At 37.1% G+C, this 17,595-nt stretch overlaps 1 protein-coding gene across 4 annotated transcripts in view; it reads left to right on the forward strand.

Moving 5' to 3' along the window:
* LRBA (LPS responsive beige-like anchor protein) overlaps positions 1–17,595 on the forward strand; it is a gene marked incomplete at both ends in the record, with an annotated part of 768,451 nt that overhangs the window by 168,744 nt on the left and 582,112 nt on the right. For all 4 annotated transcript variants that reach the window (XM_079699415.1, XM_079699414.1, XM_079699417.1 and 1 more), the window contains 3 exons: positions 13,883–14,944; positions 16,131–16,306; positions 17,155–17,308. In XM_079699415.1, coding sequence (XP_079555541.1) covers positions 13,883–14,944; positions 16,131–16,306; positions 17,155–17,308 — 1,392 coding nt within the window. The remainder of the gene's footprint in view (positions 1–13,882; positions 14,945–16,130; positions 16,307–17,154; positions 17,309–17,595) is intronic.

Genomic DNA, 17,595 nt, shown 5'->3' on the forward strand with positions numbered 1-17,595 from the left:
CACCTGCCGCGGAGCAACTAAGCCCGTGCGCCACAACTACTGAGCCTGTAGCTCTAGAGCCTGCGAGCCACAACTACTGAGCCTGCGTGCCACAACTGGTGGGCCTGTGTGCCTAGAGCCTGTGCTCTGCAACAGGAGAAGCCACCACAAGGAGAAGTCCGCACACTGCGGACGAAGAGTAGTCCCCGCTCTCTGCAACTAGAGAAAGCCCACGCACAGCAACGAAGACCCAACGCAGCCAAAAATAAATAAATAAATAAATGGGAAAAAATTCATGTGAATTGTAGAGGAGAAAAACTTTTCCTTGACTGTCTTAAGGTCCCTGGCAGGACATAAAAATTAAACTAACAAAGAGAGTATTAGGAGAAAAGCATGTGAATTTAATTAATATGTTTTACATGAAATGGGAGTCTTCATAAGGAAGTGAAGACCCAAAGAAACGGTTAAGCCTGAGCGTTCTTATATTAAGTTTGATGAAGGGTGGAAAGTCGTGGAAAAGCGTGGAAGGACAAAGTGTATGAACTAAGAGTAGTAAACTGGGGGAAAATCATCAAGGCCTCTTTATTCGGATTCCTCTCGGCGTACTTCTGTCTTTGAGATAAGGGTGCCCTTTTCCTCTGGGCTATAGGCACCTCTCACATAAGAAGCTTCAGGGAGAAGGGGGAGACGAGATAGTGCTTCTAGAACCTGGTGTTTCTATGATTTGCTTCGGGGAGGATGAAAAGGTCAGAGTCTTTTCTATACTTACTGTTTCTCAAATTCCTTCATCTTAAAATAGTGTGCCAATGTGCGATATTCGGGGGTAGTGTGTTCTGAATGCAAAGTATACTACCTATTCAAAAAATGTTTTTGAGCTTATTACATGATGAGTGTATAGCACTTATTACATATGTGACTTGTTTTCCTCACGGGATTGTTTCTCTTTGTCCTTTGTTATCGAATGTATAATGTTGTTTTCATAACTAATTCTTTTAGGCAGTTTTCTTAGGATAACCTAGGCTATATGCTTGATATCCCTCCAGTCAGGTTGTATTAGGGTAACATTTAAGTGCTTAGGTTTGACCAGAACATCTAGATTTGTAACCAGGGTACTTTGCATAAAATAGATCAGTAAATATGTATAAGCTTATAAATATTTATAATTTGATTTTAACTGTTATATCTTTTATACCATTATTGTTGTAAGCTGTTGCAACAGAGTCTCTGTAAAAGATCTCCTGTTGTGTGGTGATGATCATTTTGAGCTATGCTTATTGATATTCCACATGGGAAGATTCAGCTATTTTTATTTTTATTATTTTTTTTAATATTTATTTATTTGGCTGCACCGGGTCTTAGTTGTGGCAGGTGGGCTCCTTAGTTGTGCCATGCGAACTCTTAGTTGCAGCATGCATGTGGGATCTAGTTCTCTGACCAGGGATTGAACCCCGGGCCCCCTGCATTGGGAGCGTGGAGTCCCATCCACTGCACCACCAGGGAAGTCCCTCAGCTATTTTCAAAGAAAAATATATCTTATTTATCAACTGTGGAAAACTTGGTAACCTAAGAATTAGAAGTTAGCATATCATATACAGCTGGTATTTCCAAAGGAAAATAACATGCAATGAAAGAGATATATTTGCTTCTAAAAAGAAAGCCAGTTCCTAAACATTGCTAACATTTAAAACAGTCTAAATTTTACAGGTTAAATTTTGTAATACATGGATTAATAATGTTAATCTCTTGATATATTGCATTCATCTTTTATCTCCTAATCAGTAAATTTGAATGTCAATTAAGTTGAAAGTAATGGCTGAAGAAATGTTATAGTTATTAGCTCATGAGTATCTTTAGTAGTTTATAGAAGTACTTTCCAGAGCCGGAGGAAGATGGCGGAAGAGTAAGACGCGGAGATCACCTTCCTCCCCACAGATACATCAGAAATTCATCTACACGTGGAACAACTCCAACAGAACACCTACTGAACGCTGACAGAAGACCTCAGACCCCCCAAAAGGCAAGAAACTCCCCACATACCTGGGTGGATGAAAGGCTCTTGGTGCTGCAGCCAGGAGTTAGTGCTGTGCCTCTGAAGTGGGAGAGCCAACTTCAGGACACGGGTCCACAAGAGACCTCCCAGCTCCACATAATATCAAGCAGCGAAAATCTCCCAGGGATCTCCATCTCAACACCAGCACCCAGCTTCAGTCAACGACCAGCAAGCTACAGTGCTGGTCACCCTATGCCAAGCAACTAGCAAGGCAGGAACACAACCCCACCCATTAGCAGAGAGGATACCTAAAAACATAATAAGGCCACAGGCACCCCAAAACACACCACCAGACGTGGACCTGTCCACCAGAAAGATAAGATCGAGCTTCAACCACCAGAACACAGGCATTAGTCCCCCCCACCAGGAAGCCTACACAACCTACTGAAACAACCTTAGCCACGGGGGACAGACACCAAAAACAACGGGAACTACGAATCTGCAGCCTGCAAAAAGGAGACCCCAAACACAGTAACATAAGCAAAATGAGAAAGCAGAAAAACACACAGCAGGTGAAGGAGCAAGATAAAAACCTACCAGACCTAACAAATGAAGAGGTAATAGGCAGTCTACCTGAAAAAGAATTCAGAATAATGATAGTAAAGCTGATCCAAGATTCTATCTCCCAGATCCAAAATCTTGGAAATAGAATAGACAATATGCAAGAAACAGTTAACAAGGACCTAGAAGAACTAAAGATGAATCAAGCATCGATTAAAAACACAATAAATGAAATGAAAAATACTCTAGATGGGATCAATAGCAGAATAACTGAGGCAGAAGAACGGATAAGTGAGGTGGAAGATAAAATAGTGGAAATAACTGATGCAGAGAAAAATAAAGAAAAAAGAATGAAAAGAACAGAGGACAGTCTCAGAGACCTCTGGGACAACATTAAACGCACCAACATTCGAATTATAGGGGTTCCAGAAGAAGAAGAGAAAAAGAAAGGGACTGAGAAAATATTTGAAGAGATTATAGTTGAAAACTTCCCTAATATGGGAAAGGAAATAGTTAATCAAGTCCAGGAGGCACAGAGAGTCCCATACAGAATAAATCCAAGAAGAAATACGCCAAGACACATATTAATCAAACTGTCAAAAATTAAACACAAAGAAATCATATTAAAAGCAGCAAGGGAAAAACAACAAATAACACACAAGGGAATCCCCATCAGGTTAACAGCTGATCTCTCAGCAGAAACTCTACAAGCCAGAAGGGAGTGGCAGGACATAATTAAAGTGATGAAGGAGAGAAACCTGCAACCAAGATTACTCTACCCAGCAAGGATCTCATTCAGATTTGATGGAGAAATTAAAACGTTTACAGACAAGCAAAAGCTGAGAGAGTTCAGCACCACCAAACCAGCTTTACAACAAATGCTAAAGGAACTTCTCTAGGCAAGAAACACAACAGAAGGACTATACCTACAATAACGAACCCAAAGCCATTAAGGAAATGGGAATAGGAACATACATATCAATAATTACCTTAAATGTAAATGGACTAAATGCTCCCACCAAAAGACACAGAGTGGCTGAATGGATACAAAAACAAGACCCATATATATGCTGTCTACAAGAGACCCACTTCAGACCTAGAGACACATACAGATTGAAAGTAAGGGGATGGAAAAAGATATTCCATGCAAATGGAAATCAAAAGAAAGCTGGAGTAGCAATTCTTATATCAGACAAAATAGACTTTAAAATAAAGACTATTAGAAGAGACAAAGAAGGACACTACATAACGATAAAGGGATCGATCCAAGAAGAAGATATAACAATTGTAAATATTTATGCACCCAACATAGGAGCACCTCAATACATAAGGCAAACACTAACAGCCATAAAAGGGGAAATCGACAGTAACACAATCATAGTAGGGGACTTTAACACCCAACTTTCACCAATGGACAGATCATCCAAAATGAAAATAAATAAGGAAACACAAGCTTTAAATGATACTTTAAACAAGATGGACTTAATTGATATTTATAGGACATTCCACCCAAAAACAACAGAATACACATTTTTCTCAAGTGCTCATGGAACATTCTCCAGGATAGATCATATCTTGGGTCACAAATCAAGCCTTGGTAAATTTAAGAAAATTGAAATTGTATCAAGTATCTTTTCCGACCACAATGCTATGAGACTAGACATCAATTACAGGAAAAGATCTGTAAAAAATACAAACACATGGAGGCTAAACAATACACTACTCAATAATGAAGTGATCACTGAAGAAATCAAAGAGGAAATTAAGAAATACCTAGAAACAAATGACAATGGAGACACGACGACCCAAAACCTATGGGACGCAGCAAAAGCAGTTCTAAGGGGGAAGTTTATAGCAATACAATCCCACCTTAAGAAACAGGAAACATTTTGAGTAAACAACCTGACCCTGCACCTAAAGCAATTAGAGAAAGAAGAACAAAAAACCCCCAAAGTTAGCAGAAGGAAAGAAATCATAAAGATCAGATCAGAAATAAATGAAAAAGAAATGAAGGAAACGATAGCAAAGATCAACCAAACTATAAGCTGGTTCTTTGAGAAGATAAACAAAATTGATAAACCATTAGCCAGACTCATCAAGAAAAAAAGGGAGAAGACTCAAATCAGTAGAATTAGAAATGAAAAAGGAGAAGTAACAACTGACACTGCAGAAATACAAAAGATCATGAGAGATTACTATAAGCAACTCTATGCCAATAAAATGGACAACCTGGAAGAAATGGACAAATTCTTAGAAATGCACAACCTACCAAGACTGACTCAGGAAGAAATAGAAAATATGAATAGACCAATCACAAGTACTGAAATTGAAACTGTGATTAAAAATCTTCCATCAAACAAAAGCCCAGGACCAGATGGCTTCACAGGCGAATTCTATCAAACATTTAGAGAAGAGCTAACACCCATCCTTCTCAAACTCTTCCAAACAATATCAGAGGAAGGAACACTCCCAAACTCATTCTACGAGGCCACCATCACCTTGATACCAAAACCAGGCAAGGATGTCACAAAGAAAGAAAACTACAGGCCAATATCACTGATGAACATAGATGCAAAAATCCTCAACAAAATACTAGCAAACAGAATCCAACAGCACATTAAAAGGATCATACACCATGATCAAGTGGGGTTTATTCCAGGAATGCAAGGATTCTTCAATATACGCAAATCAATCAATGTGATACACCATATTAACAAGTTGAAGGAGAAAAACCATATGATCATCTCAATAGATGCAGAGAAAGCTTTCGACAAAATTCAACACCCATTTATGATAAAAACCCTGCAGAAAGTAGGCATAGAGGGAACTTTCCTCAACATAATAAAGGCCATATATGACAAACCCACAGCCAACATCGTCCTCAATGGTGAAAAACTGAAACCATTTCCACTAAGATCAGGAACAAGACAAGGCTGCCCACTCTCACCACTCTTATTCAACATAGTTTTGGAAGTTTTAGCCACAGCAATCAGAGAAGAAAAGGAAATAAAAGGAATCCAAATTGGAAAAGAAGAAGTAAAGCTGTCACTGTTTGCAGATGACATGATACTATACATAGAGAATCCTAAAGATGCTACCGAAAAACTACTAGAGCTAATCAATGAATTTGGTAAAGTAGCAGGATACAAAATTAATGCACAGAAATCTCTGGCATTCCTGTACACTAATGATGAAAAATCTGAAAATGAAATCAAGAAAACACTCCCATTTACCATTGCAACAAAAAGAATAAAATATCTAGGAATAAACCTACCTAAGGAGACAAAAGACCTGTATGCAGAAAATTATAAGACACTGATGAAAGAAATTAAAGAGGATATAAATAGATGGAGAGATATACCATGCTCCTGGATTGGAAGAATCAATATTGTGAAAATGACTCTACTACCCAAAGCAATCTACAGATTCAATGCAATCCCTATCAAACTACCACTGGCATTTTTCACAGAAGTAGAACAAAAAATTTCAAAATTTGTTTGGAAAAACAAAAGACCCCGAATAGCCAAAGCAATCTTGAGAACGAAAAACGGAGCTGGAGGAATCAGGCTGCCTGACTTCAGACTATACTACAAAGCTACAGTAATTAAGACAGTGTGGTACTCTTTGATAAAGGAGGCAGGAATGTACAGTGGAGAAAGGACAGCCTCTTCAATAAGTGGTGCTGGGAAAACTGGACAGGGACATGTAAAAGTATGAGATTAGATCATTCCCTAACACCATACACAAAAATAAGCTCAAAATGGATTAAAGACCTAAATGTAAGGCCAGAAACTATCAAACTCTTAGAGGAAAACATAGGTAGAACACTCTATGACATAAATCACAGCAAGATCCTTTTGGACCCACCTCCTAGAGAAATGGAAATAAAAACAAAGATAAACAAATGGGACCTAATGAAACTTCAAAGCTTTTGCACAGCAAAGGAAACCATAAACAAGACCAAAAGACAACCCTCAGAATGGGAGAAAATATTTGCAAATGAAGCAACTGACAAAGGATTAATCTCCAAAATTTATAAACAGCTCATGCAGCTCAATAGCAAAAAAACAAACAACCCAATCCAAAAATGGGCAGAAGACTTAAATAGGCATTTCTCCAAAGAAGATATACAGACTGCCAACAAACACATGAAAGAATGCTCAACATCATTAATCATTAGAGAAATGCAAATCAAAACTACAATGAGATATCATCTCACACCAGTCAGAATGGCCATCATCAAGAAATCTAGAAACAATAAATGCTGGAGAGGGTGTGGAGAAAAGGGAACACTCTTGCACTGCTGGTGGGAATGTGAATTGGTACAGCCACTATGGAGAACGGTATGGAGGTTCCTTAAAAAACTAAAAATAGAACTACCATATGACCCAGCAATCCCACTACTAGGCATATACCCTGAGAAAACCATAATTCAAAAAGAGACATGTACCAAAATGTTCATTGCAGCTCTATTCACAATAGCCCGGAGCTGGAAACAACCTAAGTGTCCATCATCAGATGAATGGATAAAGAAGATGTGGCACATACATACAATGGAATATTACTCAGCCATAAAAAGAAACGAAACTGAGCTATTTGTAATGAGGTGGATAGACCTAGAGTCTGTCATACAGAGTGAAGTAAGTCAGAAAGAGAAAGACAAATACCGTATGCTAACACATATATATGGAATTAAAAAAAAAAAAATGTCAGGAAGAACCTAGGGGTAAAACGGGAATAAAGACACAGACCTACTTGAGAATGGACTTGAGGATATGGGGAAGGGGAAGGGTAAGCTGTGACAAAGGGAAAGAGAGGCATGGACATATATACACTACCAAACGTAACGTAGATAGATAGTGGGAAGCAGCCGCAGAGCACAGGGAGATCAGCTCGGTGCTTTGTGACCGCCTGGAGGGGTGGGATGGGGAGGGTGGGAGGGAGGGAGATGCATGAGGGAGGGGATGTGGGAACAGATGTATATGTATGACTGATTCACTTTGTTATAAAGCAGAAACTAATAAAAAAAATAAATAAATAAAAATAAAAAAAAAAGAAGTACTTTCCAAACATTACAAACAGCTATAGATTAGCTATCTAATGATTGTGAACATTAATAACTAGTCTTTTAGCTGAATAATTTAGAACAGTATCTGGTAATTAGGAATTATCAGTCACAAATTCCTTTAGGAGAACGGTATCAAAAAAAATAACAACAGTGATAATTACTCAGCTGCCATTTAGCTTTTTGACTATTGGAGTAAATTAAAAGGAGATTTAAAAATCAACTTCAAAAATGTGAAAGCATTTCTAATATTCATATTTACAAAGGAAAGAGTTGGTTTGCTTAGGAAAGACAAAGCACTATTTTGGTACAGATTTGACTGCAAATCTGTTTATCACAAAAGGAAATATATTCCTTGTGGTACATTAAGAATGTACTTTATGAAACTGTACATTGCTTTGAATTGAAATATGTATTATAGAAACCATCTTCTTGTGCTTGAAAAATTAATGTTAAATACTATCTTTTAACCTATCTTTTCCAATGGCCAGTTGAAAGTTTGTCTGCTGGTTATGAATGTAGTTAGAATTGAGAAAGAAATATATTACATAGACTTATATTTCACCTTTAGAATGAATGGTGTCTTATCAAATGGTTGAAAGACTAACTATGGTGACAGTCATGGAAGTTGTAACTTAAGTGAATACTAGTAAGAGCATCATGGAAACAAATCTTTAAGAGAGAGTTTGTGATAGCAAAAATATGTATCTTCTGTTGGCCCTGAAGGGGAGATGAAAATCCAAGAGGAATTCCGCAGATTGTTTATAAACCAGCAGGAAAGATCAGTTCTATATAATTGACTATATGCTATTGCTACAGTAAGGTATTATAAAACTTCTGTTTCCATAAAAGTGTGAATGAATTTTTTTAGGACTCTTATCATTTTACACATTTTTTTCTGTTATGTTTGTATCCTATTACCTAATAATAAAAAAATACATGTAGTTGTATTTAGACGTAAGTTTTGGAAATGTCCATTAAATCCCTGTTGTACAGCATTTTAGGATGATGATTGACATTCATCATAAAAATACATTGGGCAGGTATAGTCATAGGATTTTGAAATATTACTGTACTGTTTTAACATCCTGGATGAGTTTTATAGTGGCAGTAATGTAGGTTCTAACTCTTCAGTTTCAAGTCTGTTTTATTCATTCTTTAAAACAGTGCTCTTTAGTATAGGAGCATACTTGGTTTTGAAATGGATTGCAGTGTTTTTGCTGATAACTTTCCTTTGTGATAGTTATATTAGTTGAACTAGGGAGGTGGCAGTCCCCCCTCACATTAGGAGTATCACTTGGTCTTGTCATAGGATGAAAACTTATCCTTACTCTACTAATTATCCAATGTCTCAGTTTATTTGGATTTATTTTTAATTTCAATCACTGAAAGTTTTATTTTTTTATTTGCATTCTGCCGCTTCAAACTTTGTTGATTTTTACTTATGTGTTTTTCCAGACATTTGCAATGATTCTGTCTGTTTCTGTCACTTGGTACTTTGTGATGTTGGCTCAGAATACACTTACATTGTTAAAACATTTGTGATTCTTTTCACTTAATGCCCCTGTTTCATCTTTCATTATTATTATTGTTATTATTTATAAATTTACTTATTTATTTTATTTTTGGCTGTGTTGGGTCTTCGTTGCTGTGCATGGGCTTTCTCTAGTTGCAGCGAGCCGGGGCTACTCTTTGTTGTGCTGCTTGGGCTTCTCATTGTGGTGGCTTCTCTTGTTGTGGAGCCTAGGCTCTAGGGCCTGTGGGCTTCAGTAGCTGTGGCACGTGGGCTCAGTAGTTCTGGCGCACGTACTTAGTTGCTCTGCGGCATGTGGGATTTACCCGGACCAGGGCTTGAACCCATGTCCCCTGCATTGGCAGGCAGATTCTTAACCACTGCGCCACCAGGGAAGTCCTCATCTTTCATTATTTAAATGTAATTGATTCAGTCTTATTTCCACATGTCTGTGATCATCCAGACTTATTCTGAGTAGTTTTTCGGATGTTCAGAGGTTACATCTTGGAGCCAAGCACATAGGCTTAAACTCTCACTGAGACAGGAGACAGGGCACCATCATTCTTGATGTTCGTGTTTGAAAGAAATGTCTCCAGCTCCCCCAGGAAAGGTATCCTAGGGATGCTCAACTAGAAAGAGGCTTTAAAAAGATTTACATACATCTCCAGTTACCAGAGAAAGTATTTCCAACTTCAGGTTTTCTAAAGGAAATGCTAAAGAGGAGAGAGGGAGTTTTCTTCCCCTTTTTGCACCAGGGAAAATTTAAAATATGAAATTTTCTAGGTTTGTATTTACCCTTGTACTACCCATTTTAGAGAGGAAAAATATGAGCAGCAGAGAAGTCAAGTGACTAGTGTAGAATCACATAAGAGAAATGAAAAACGTGTTTAAGAGTTAGATGAGGAGCTCTCCCATATAGTAGAACCAAAAGACAAAGGGATGAAAAATAGAGAAATGGTAAGAAAATTAGAGGACCAATCAGTGCAATCTCAAAAAATAGAAATCCCGGAAAGGGAGAACAGGGGAAAAAGAGGGGAAGAAGGTATAAAGTATTCAAGAAAATTTCCCAGAACCAACGGATATTTGTTACTAGACTGGAAGGGCCCAGTGGGTATATTTACCACAGTGGATCAGAATAGACCGGTGGCAAGAATCATTGTGGAATTTCAAAGCACTAGGAACAAGAGAAGACTTCATAAAATTTCACGAAAAAGAACAAAATAAGTCGTATGAAGGATCAGGAATCAGAAAGATCTCAGACTTCCCAACAGTTAAGCACAGAAATAAGAAGGCAGTGAAGAAATAACCTTTCATATTCTGAAGGTAAATGTTTTCCGACCTACAATTTTATCTGACTTTTAAGTATGAAGGTAGAATAAATTTACTTTTAGGTCTCAAAAATTTCAAGCAGACACTGGAGGATATACTGCACCAAAAGGAGAGAATAAAGCAAAGAGGAAGATGTGGGTTATAGGAAACAGGAGGAGGATGAAGGGGATCTCCAAGACTGTAGTGGAGGGAGGTCCCAGAATGGCAGCTATGTAGCAGACATATGACAGTCCGTCTAAACTGGAATAGTTTGACTTAAGATGCAGATACAGGGGGAGCTATTATTATTGAAATGCCAGATGCCTTTGTAACATCTCTTTCAAGCCTGAGGACAAATTACCCACGTGAGATGGGCTCATGTTCTCATGACTACTTGTCTTCACCATGTGGTGATTAGTTCCTGTTCTCTCTAGTCCTGCTGCCTGGATCACCTGAAGATTCTCACTTCACCCCTCAAAAATGTGGTCTGCTTTGTTCTGCTTCTGAGAGTAGAATAGTGAGCTTAGAATTGGAAAATACAATATAAAATAGTTTTCTTCTTGGACCTTACTTATGCCGAATACCCACTACCTGGCCCCCACTAGGCCTCATAGATTCTCTTATCCTGTATATTTCCCAGTGTTTCCTAATGACCTTGCCTGTAGACTTTCCAGAAATAGCCTTATATATCCTCCTAGAGAAGCTGGAGCCGGCTCCAATACACAGATTCTGTGTAGCTTGTCTTCTCCTTGGAGCTTTTCTTTGTTGTGGCAATATTGGCCTTTCTTTTACAAAACTAGCTAGGTTTACGGTATACTTAGTTTCTTAGTTTTTAGGTAGTAAAACTATTAAAAAACAAGTAGGAAACAGTTAATAGAAATGCCAGGATACTGATTTCCTCTTGATAGGGGTGGGGAGATTGGGAGCACAGTTGGGGATGGGCACATAGGGGAATTGTGAGGTAGTAATAGTGTTCTGTTTCTTGATGTGGGTATAGGTACATGGGATTAAAAAATTACTCTTTAGGGCTTCCCTGGTGGCGCAGTGGTTGACAGTCCACCTGCCGAGGCAGGGGACACGGGTTCGTGCCCCGGTCCGGGAGGATCCCACATGCCGCGGAGCGGCTGGGCCCGTGAGCCATGGCCGCTGAGCCTGCGCGTCCAGATCCTGTGCTCCACAACGGGAGAGGCCACAACAGTGAGAGGCCCGTGTACCGCAAAAAAACAAAACAAAACAAAAAAAATTACTCTTTAATCTGTACCTATAGATTGTATATATTCATGTTTATTGATACATTTTATAATAAAAATTTTAAAAATCCTTAATTTGAATAAAATGAAACCCAATGATTATTCTGAACTAAACTCATTCTGTAAGACTGTTGTATTTTACATTATATGTGTATCAGAATAAAATTCAGTCTTTAACATGGTCTATACTGCCCCATAATCATGATCTAGCCAATGGCTGCATCTTTGACTTAATCACCTACAGTTCTCTGTGTGCTGGGTTCTCATTGTTTCTCAAATGTACTGAGCTTATTTTGGCTCCAGGGCCTTTGCATTTGTTCTTCCTTCGGCCTGAAAGTCTTTTCGTTACATGATATTCATGTAACGTGCTCTCTCACTTTTATTGTCTCTGTTCAAGCATAACATCTCCAGAAACCTTTCCCAGTTACCCTAGTAAAGCATACCCTCCCATCTAGACTATCATCTTCAGTTATTCTCTATCTCCTCTTTTTCTTCAAATCTCTTACTATTACTTGACATTATCTTATATATTTACATGTTTATTTTTCATCTACTCCATTAGAATATAAGCACTGTGAAGGTAAGAACATTTTGTTTTGCATCACACAGTGTCTGGCATACTGTGGATGTTCAGTAAAGTTTTCTTGAATGAATAAATGAGGAATTGGTCAATTAAAATAAAGAACATAGTTCAAAGAAGATATCAGCCTTCTGGGTGTAAAAGAAATAGATATTTTGTTAATGTTATTGTGCCATTTTACTCTTTAGTGTTGAATACATGCATTTCATTTTGAAATATTCAGGAAAGTTCCCCACATATTTAAAATTAGGAAAGTGTTTATTTCCTAAACATTTTTATTTTTAGCTATACCACATTATGGCAAGAATGTACTGTATATGTAATGAGCAAAGGCTAATTAATAGCTATGGAAGGAACTGTGTACATTGTGCATTATTTATAATTTTGTTTGCCTTGTATCCACGTGGATACATGTCTGTGATTCAAAAAGGCCTGTGAATCTTTGGGCGTGAAAAATCATCTTTTCTTCTTTTGTTAGCATCTACTACCATCCTCCTATACTAGGGCTCAATAAAGTTTTGTTGACTAAAAGGTTCAATTTACTATGTATGTTATAATAATATAGGTTACATAAACAAACAATTCTAGCATTGATAAACTGTAATTATGCTTATACCTTCTGCTTATTGTTTTGAGAGGTGTTCCCATTGAAATTCACTAGCAGCAGTCACATATTGGTGGCTATAATATAATAATGCCTGATGAGAGAAGAAATTCGTAAACCTTTTGACATTGAAAATCACAGCACTGTCTTTTATACTTTAACTGTAAAAGTTTTCCATTTATTTGGGTAAAAGTCTAATAAGCATGATATGAGGATGTTCACAGTGCTGAATACATAGTAATCTCTTACATACAGCATACAAGTGGAATGAATGGTTGTGCGGATGGATGAACTGGAACTTTCAGACCATTTGTGATCAGTTCAACTTTGAAAATTACGGTTGACCTTAGGGGAAGGGTTGGATCTTTTTATTTCATTGCTAAAAGAATTTATATTCTTTAGCTTAGTAAGAGAAAACTTTAGTAACTTAATAAATATATAGAGAGCTGCTATAATATATATAATATCTAAGTGTGTGATTTGCATCATATATGAAGTGAACATAATTGATATTTTTGATCTCTGCTGAGGATAAATCATGGGGAAATGGGTTTTCATTGCATTTGAAACAATATATTACGTAGTGCACAAAGCACTTCCCAATGGTACATACTTAGATCCTGGTACAAGTTATAGAAGTCAGTAGAATAATGTACTCTTTTCCTATATTATATGTCTTTAAGAATAGGCTAAATAACTATATTCTTGTCATTGTTTGATGCCATGCTACCTGTTAGCATTAAGATTAGCTATAAGTTTTTGACTGTTTAGATTTTTGTGATTGACTTACCTTTTATTTATCATTCTATAAATAAAGACATTATAGGAAAACTATAAATAAAGATATTATAGGAAAACTTTCCTGTAAAGATATTATAGGAAAATTTATCAATCTATAAATAAAGATATTATAGGACAGTTTTACTGCATTGTATAAACCATATATTTGAAAAATTAAATATTTTTATGTTCTGTATGCTGTGTTCTTTCTTTTTTTTGCATGTTTTGACTGCTTGTATGTTTTTCACGTAGGTCACTTTTGAAATACATAAAGAAAACCTTGCCAATATATTTAGGGAACACCAGGGAAAAGTTGATGAAGACATGGGGCAGTGTTCTTCCAGTCCAGTTCAAGCAGTCTCTGGCATTAGCAGGGATGTTAATGTGTCAGTAGGATCCCAGCAATCGGATACAAAGGATTCTCCTCCTCCTTCTCATATCACCAGAACTAGTGATGAAAAGTCAAGCATTGGGAAGACAAGTTCAGTAGAATCTGCATCCAATGTTGAACTGCAAACTCACAATACATCTAATGAAGAAAGGACAACTGTGCAAGAAAATAAGGAGTTACTGGATGAAGTCCCTTTAGAAGAAACACTGATAAATGAAACAATTAATGCAGAGAGTTTAGAAGGATCTTCTGACATAATAGAAGCTGTGACTGTTTCCTCTGATTCTTTTAAAACAACTGGCAAAGATATAATGACTGTCAATGAAGTAACTGCTTCCATAAGTTCTCCTTCAGAAGAGGATGCTTCAGAGGTGCCAGAATTATTGGATAAGTCTGTAGTAGAGGAAGAAGAAGATGATGATTATGTAGAACTGAAGGTAGAAAGTATTCCTACTGAGGGAGCCAGTCTACCTACAGAGCTCCAAGATAACAGTTTGTCTCCAGCTGCTTCTGAAGCCAGTGAAAGAATGGACATGTTTAGTAATGACCACAAGTTAAGATTTCAAGAGGAAGAACCTGTAAGTAAGAAACAAACTGACACTGAAACTCGAGATCCTAAAGATTCTGCAGTCTTGACTATGACAGCATCAGGGTCTTCAGCTACCTCACCAGGAACTACTACTTCCCAAGCAACTGTTCAATCAGATGCTGTCCAGATGCTGAAGGTAGGGGAGAAGACTAACCTCGCTGGAGAAACCAAACTACATAGTGATTCTAATAGTAGTATCTTCGAGTCTCCTACTTCTTCTGAGCAGAGGATTGCTAAGTTGGATGTTTCCAGTGTTGCTACAGATACTGAGAGGTTGGAATTGAAGGCCACTACAAACATGGAAGCATCTCAGCGTCATCAGCCTGTGCTTGAGGTGATTATATTTATTATCTTCTTGAAGTGTATTTGCATTGAGTTGAAATAGAACAAGTGTATAGACGTAGATTTTATTTTATTTTATTTTGGAATTGGTTCATAACCTATTTGCAATTACATAAATGCAGTGAATGTGAAGATTATTATCTTTAGCACAGGGTTTGGCTTTCAGTATGAGTTTGTTGAATGGCAGCTTTTATTATTTTCACCACAGTATCATCAAAAGTTACTACTTTCAAGTTTCAGTGTTAGTGTAGTTTTAGCTTATAAAGCAAACATTGGAAATACCTTTACCCTTTATTTGATGACCCAGTCATAGTTAGGACATTAGTTTTTAAGCAGAATCTAGGACTACCTTCCTGCAAAACCACCTGCCAGTGTATAATTTTATGTACAAAGTATGTGGTTTAAAATTGTTCCATGAGGTCTGTTTACTTTTGTAAGAGACAGGAGCCTTTGTGCGATCCAGAGACACAGGTTTCTTCCTTACCAGTGTTTCAGAGAGATTCGTGACACCACTGTGGGTGCATGTTGTCATTTCCCACTTTAATCAACTCTTACTGCTCATCCTCCTCCTCTTTTTTTTTTTTTTTTTTTTGCGGTACGTGGGCCTTTCACTGTTGTGGCCTCTCCCGTCGTGGAGCACAGGCTCTGGACGCGCAGGCTCAGCGGCCATGGCTCACGGGCCCAGCCGCTCCGTGGCATGTGGGATCTTCCCGGACCGGGGCACGAACCCGTGTCCCTTGCATTGGCAGACGGACACTCAACCACCGCACCACCAGGGAAGCCCTCCTCCTTTTTTTGTTGGTTTGATCTTCATTCTGTTGTCTTTATTTTTGTTTTTTCTTAATTCTCGCCAATTTATAATCCAGCTATGGCTTTTCTTTTATGTCAGTATTCGAAACCAAAAGCTTCTTGATTCCTTTATAAAATGTTGCATGAGCTGGTGATGATACTAACATGGTTCCTGACCAGTTACTGATGCATTGTGCTGATTTCGCATTTTTTATATCTTTGCTTTAAATGTATTAATGTTATTACTCATTGGTAATTGTTCTCTGATTTAGTCCCTTAATACCTTAAAATGTGAGTATTTGTTAGATGAATTACATAGAAGTTATTAAGTTCTAAATGTCTACCTTTGAAGTTGAACTTATTTTATTCTTTTTAACTTTCTCTATTAGATGTCAAGGCAACAGGAGCAGCCAGGGCAAGGAACAGCACCAGATGCAGTTAATGGACAAAGGAGGGATTCCAGGTCTATGTTCCGTATTCCAGAGTTCAGATGGTCTCAAGTGCATCAGCGTTTGCTCACTGATCTATTATTTTCAATAGAAACAGACATACAGATGTGGAGAAGGTTTGTCCATATGTTTATTATAGAAGATGTATATAAATTTTAGTGTTTGTTTGCAAAGAAATTTATATAGTTGACATTTTGCAATTTAAGTCATTTGCTTAAAAAGTAGGATATAAATTATTTCTGTGGTAGGGTTTTATTGAATTAATGTTTATTCTCATATAAATGAGGTACCATATTTAGAGTAAAAAACTTGAAAATTTTTCTTTTAAAAAATTTGCTGCGTACTTTACAGCAATAATATAGCATATAATTTGCCTGAATGTAGGTCTACCGAGTGGGTTTATTTCTAGAAGTAGTAAAAAAAAAAGAAAATTGGGCTTTACGTAAAACATCTAATTTTTCAATGTATTTTTAGTATAAAGAGTCTGTGTATTTCAGCTTATCCTCCATTGTATGATTTATGATTTTAAAAGTGCCTAATGTGTTTATTGTTATTTGTATACTACTCTTATTCTGTTTAAAAACATTTCATGGCATTGTCTAAGAAAATGTTATTAGAAAATTCATTTTTAATAGCACATTTAGCACCATTTACCTCTTAGTTTTTGCCACTTGTTAATTTTGTTCCTAATTAAGTATAATTTAGTTCAACTTTTATATTAAGTGTAAGATGAATAGTGTTTATATTTCAGCACTGAAAAAGGGCATGTATAGTAACTGCTGATATGGAATGGTCTACATCTTCTAAGGAAGTATACACCCTCCAAAATGCCTGCTGCATCATTATCTTTCCTCAGCTTTCAAGATGAAGCAAAAGCACCTTCTTGTCTTCCCTCCCCTCAAGTAGGCAAACTGTGATTTCCTTTTTTTAGCTTTATCAGTAAACATCATTTATCTTTGGACAGCCATTCAACAAAGACAGTAATGGACTTCGTGAATAGCAGTGATAATGTCATCTTTGTACACAACACAATTCATCTCATCTCTCAAGTGATGGACAATATGGTCATGGCTTGCGGGGGTATACTGCCATTGCTTTCAGCTGCTACATCGGCTACAGTAAGGACTTAACTACTATATAAAGTTGGTGTGAAAACATGACTTATGCATTCTTATTGATTAAAACTTGAATGTGGTTGTTACTATGCATCATAGGTTCTGTAGTTCAAAAGCAACAGAATCCTTTTATAATTACTTGAAAGGACCTTAGAATCTGTTCCAGGAATGAAGGGACTGAATAGAATGTTTTATTATTAGGGATGAATGAGTTGGTGAAGAATATGGCTGACAGTGTTTCAGCTGTATGTATGCTTTTTTTTTAAGATGAAATGATAAGGAAATCCCTC

Source organism: Hyperoodon ampullatus (assembly GCF_949752795.1).
Source record: "Hyperoodon ampullatus genome assembly, chromosome: 1".
Classification (NCBI taxonomy): Eukaryota; Metazoa; Chordata; class Mammalia; order Artiodactyla; family Ziphiidae; genus Hyperoodon; species Hyperoodon ampullatus.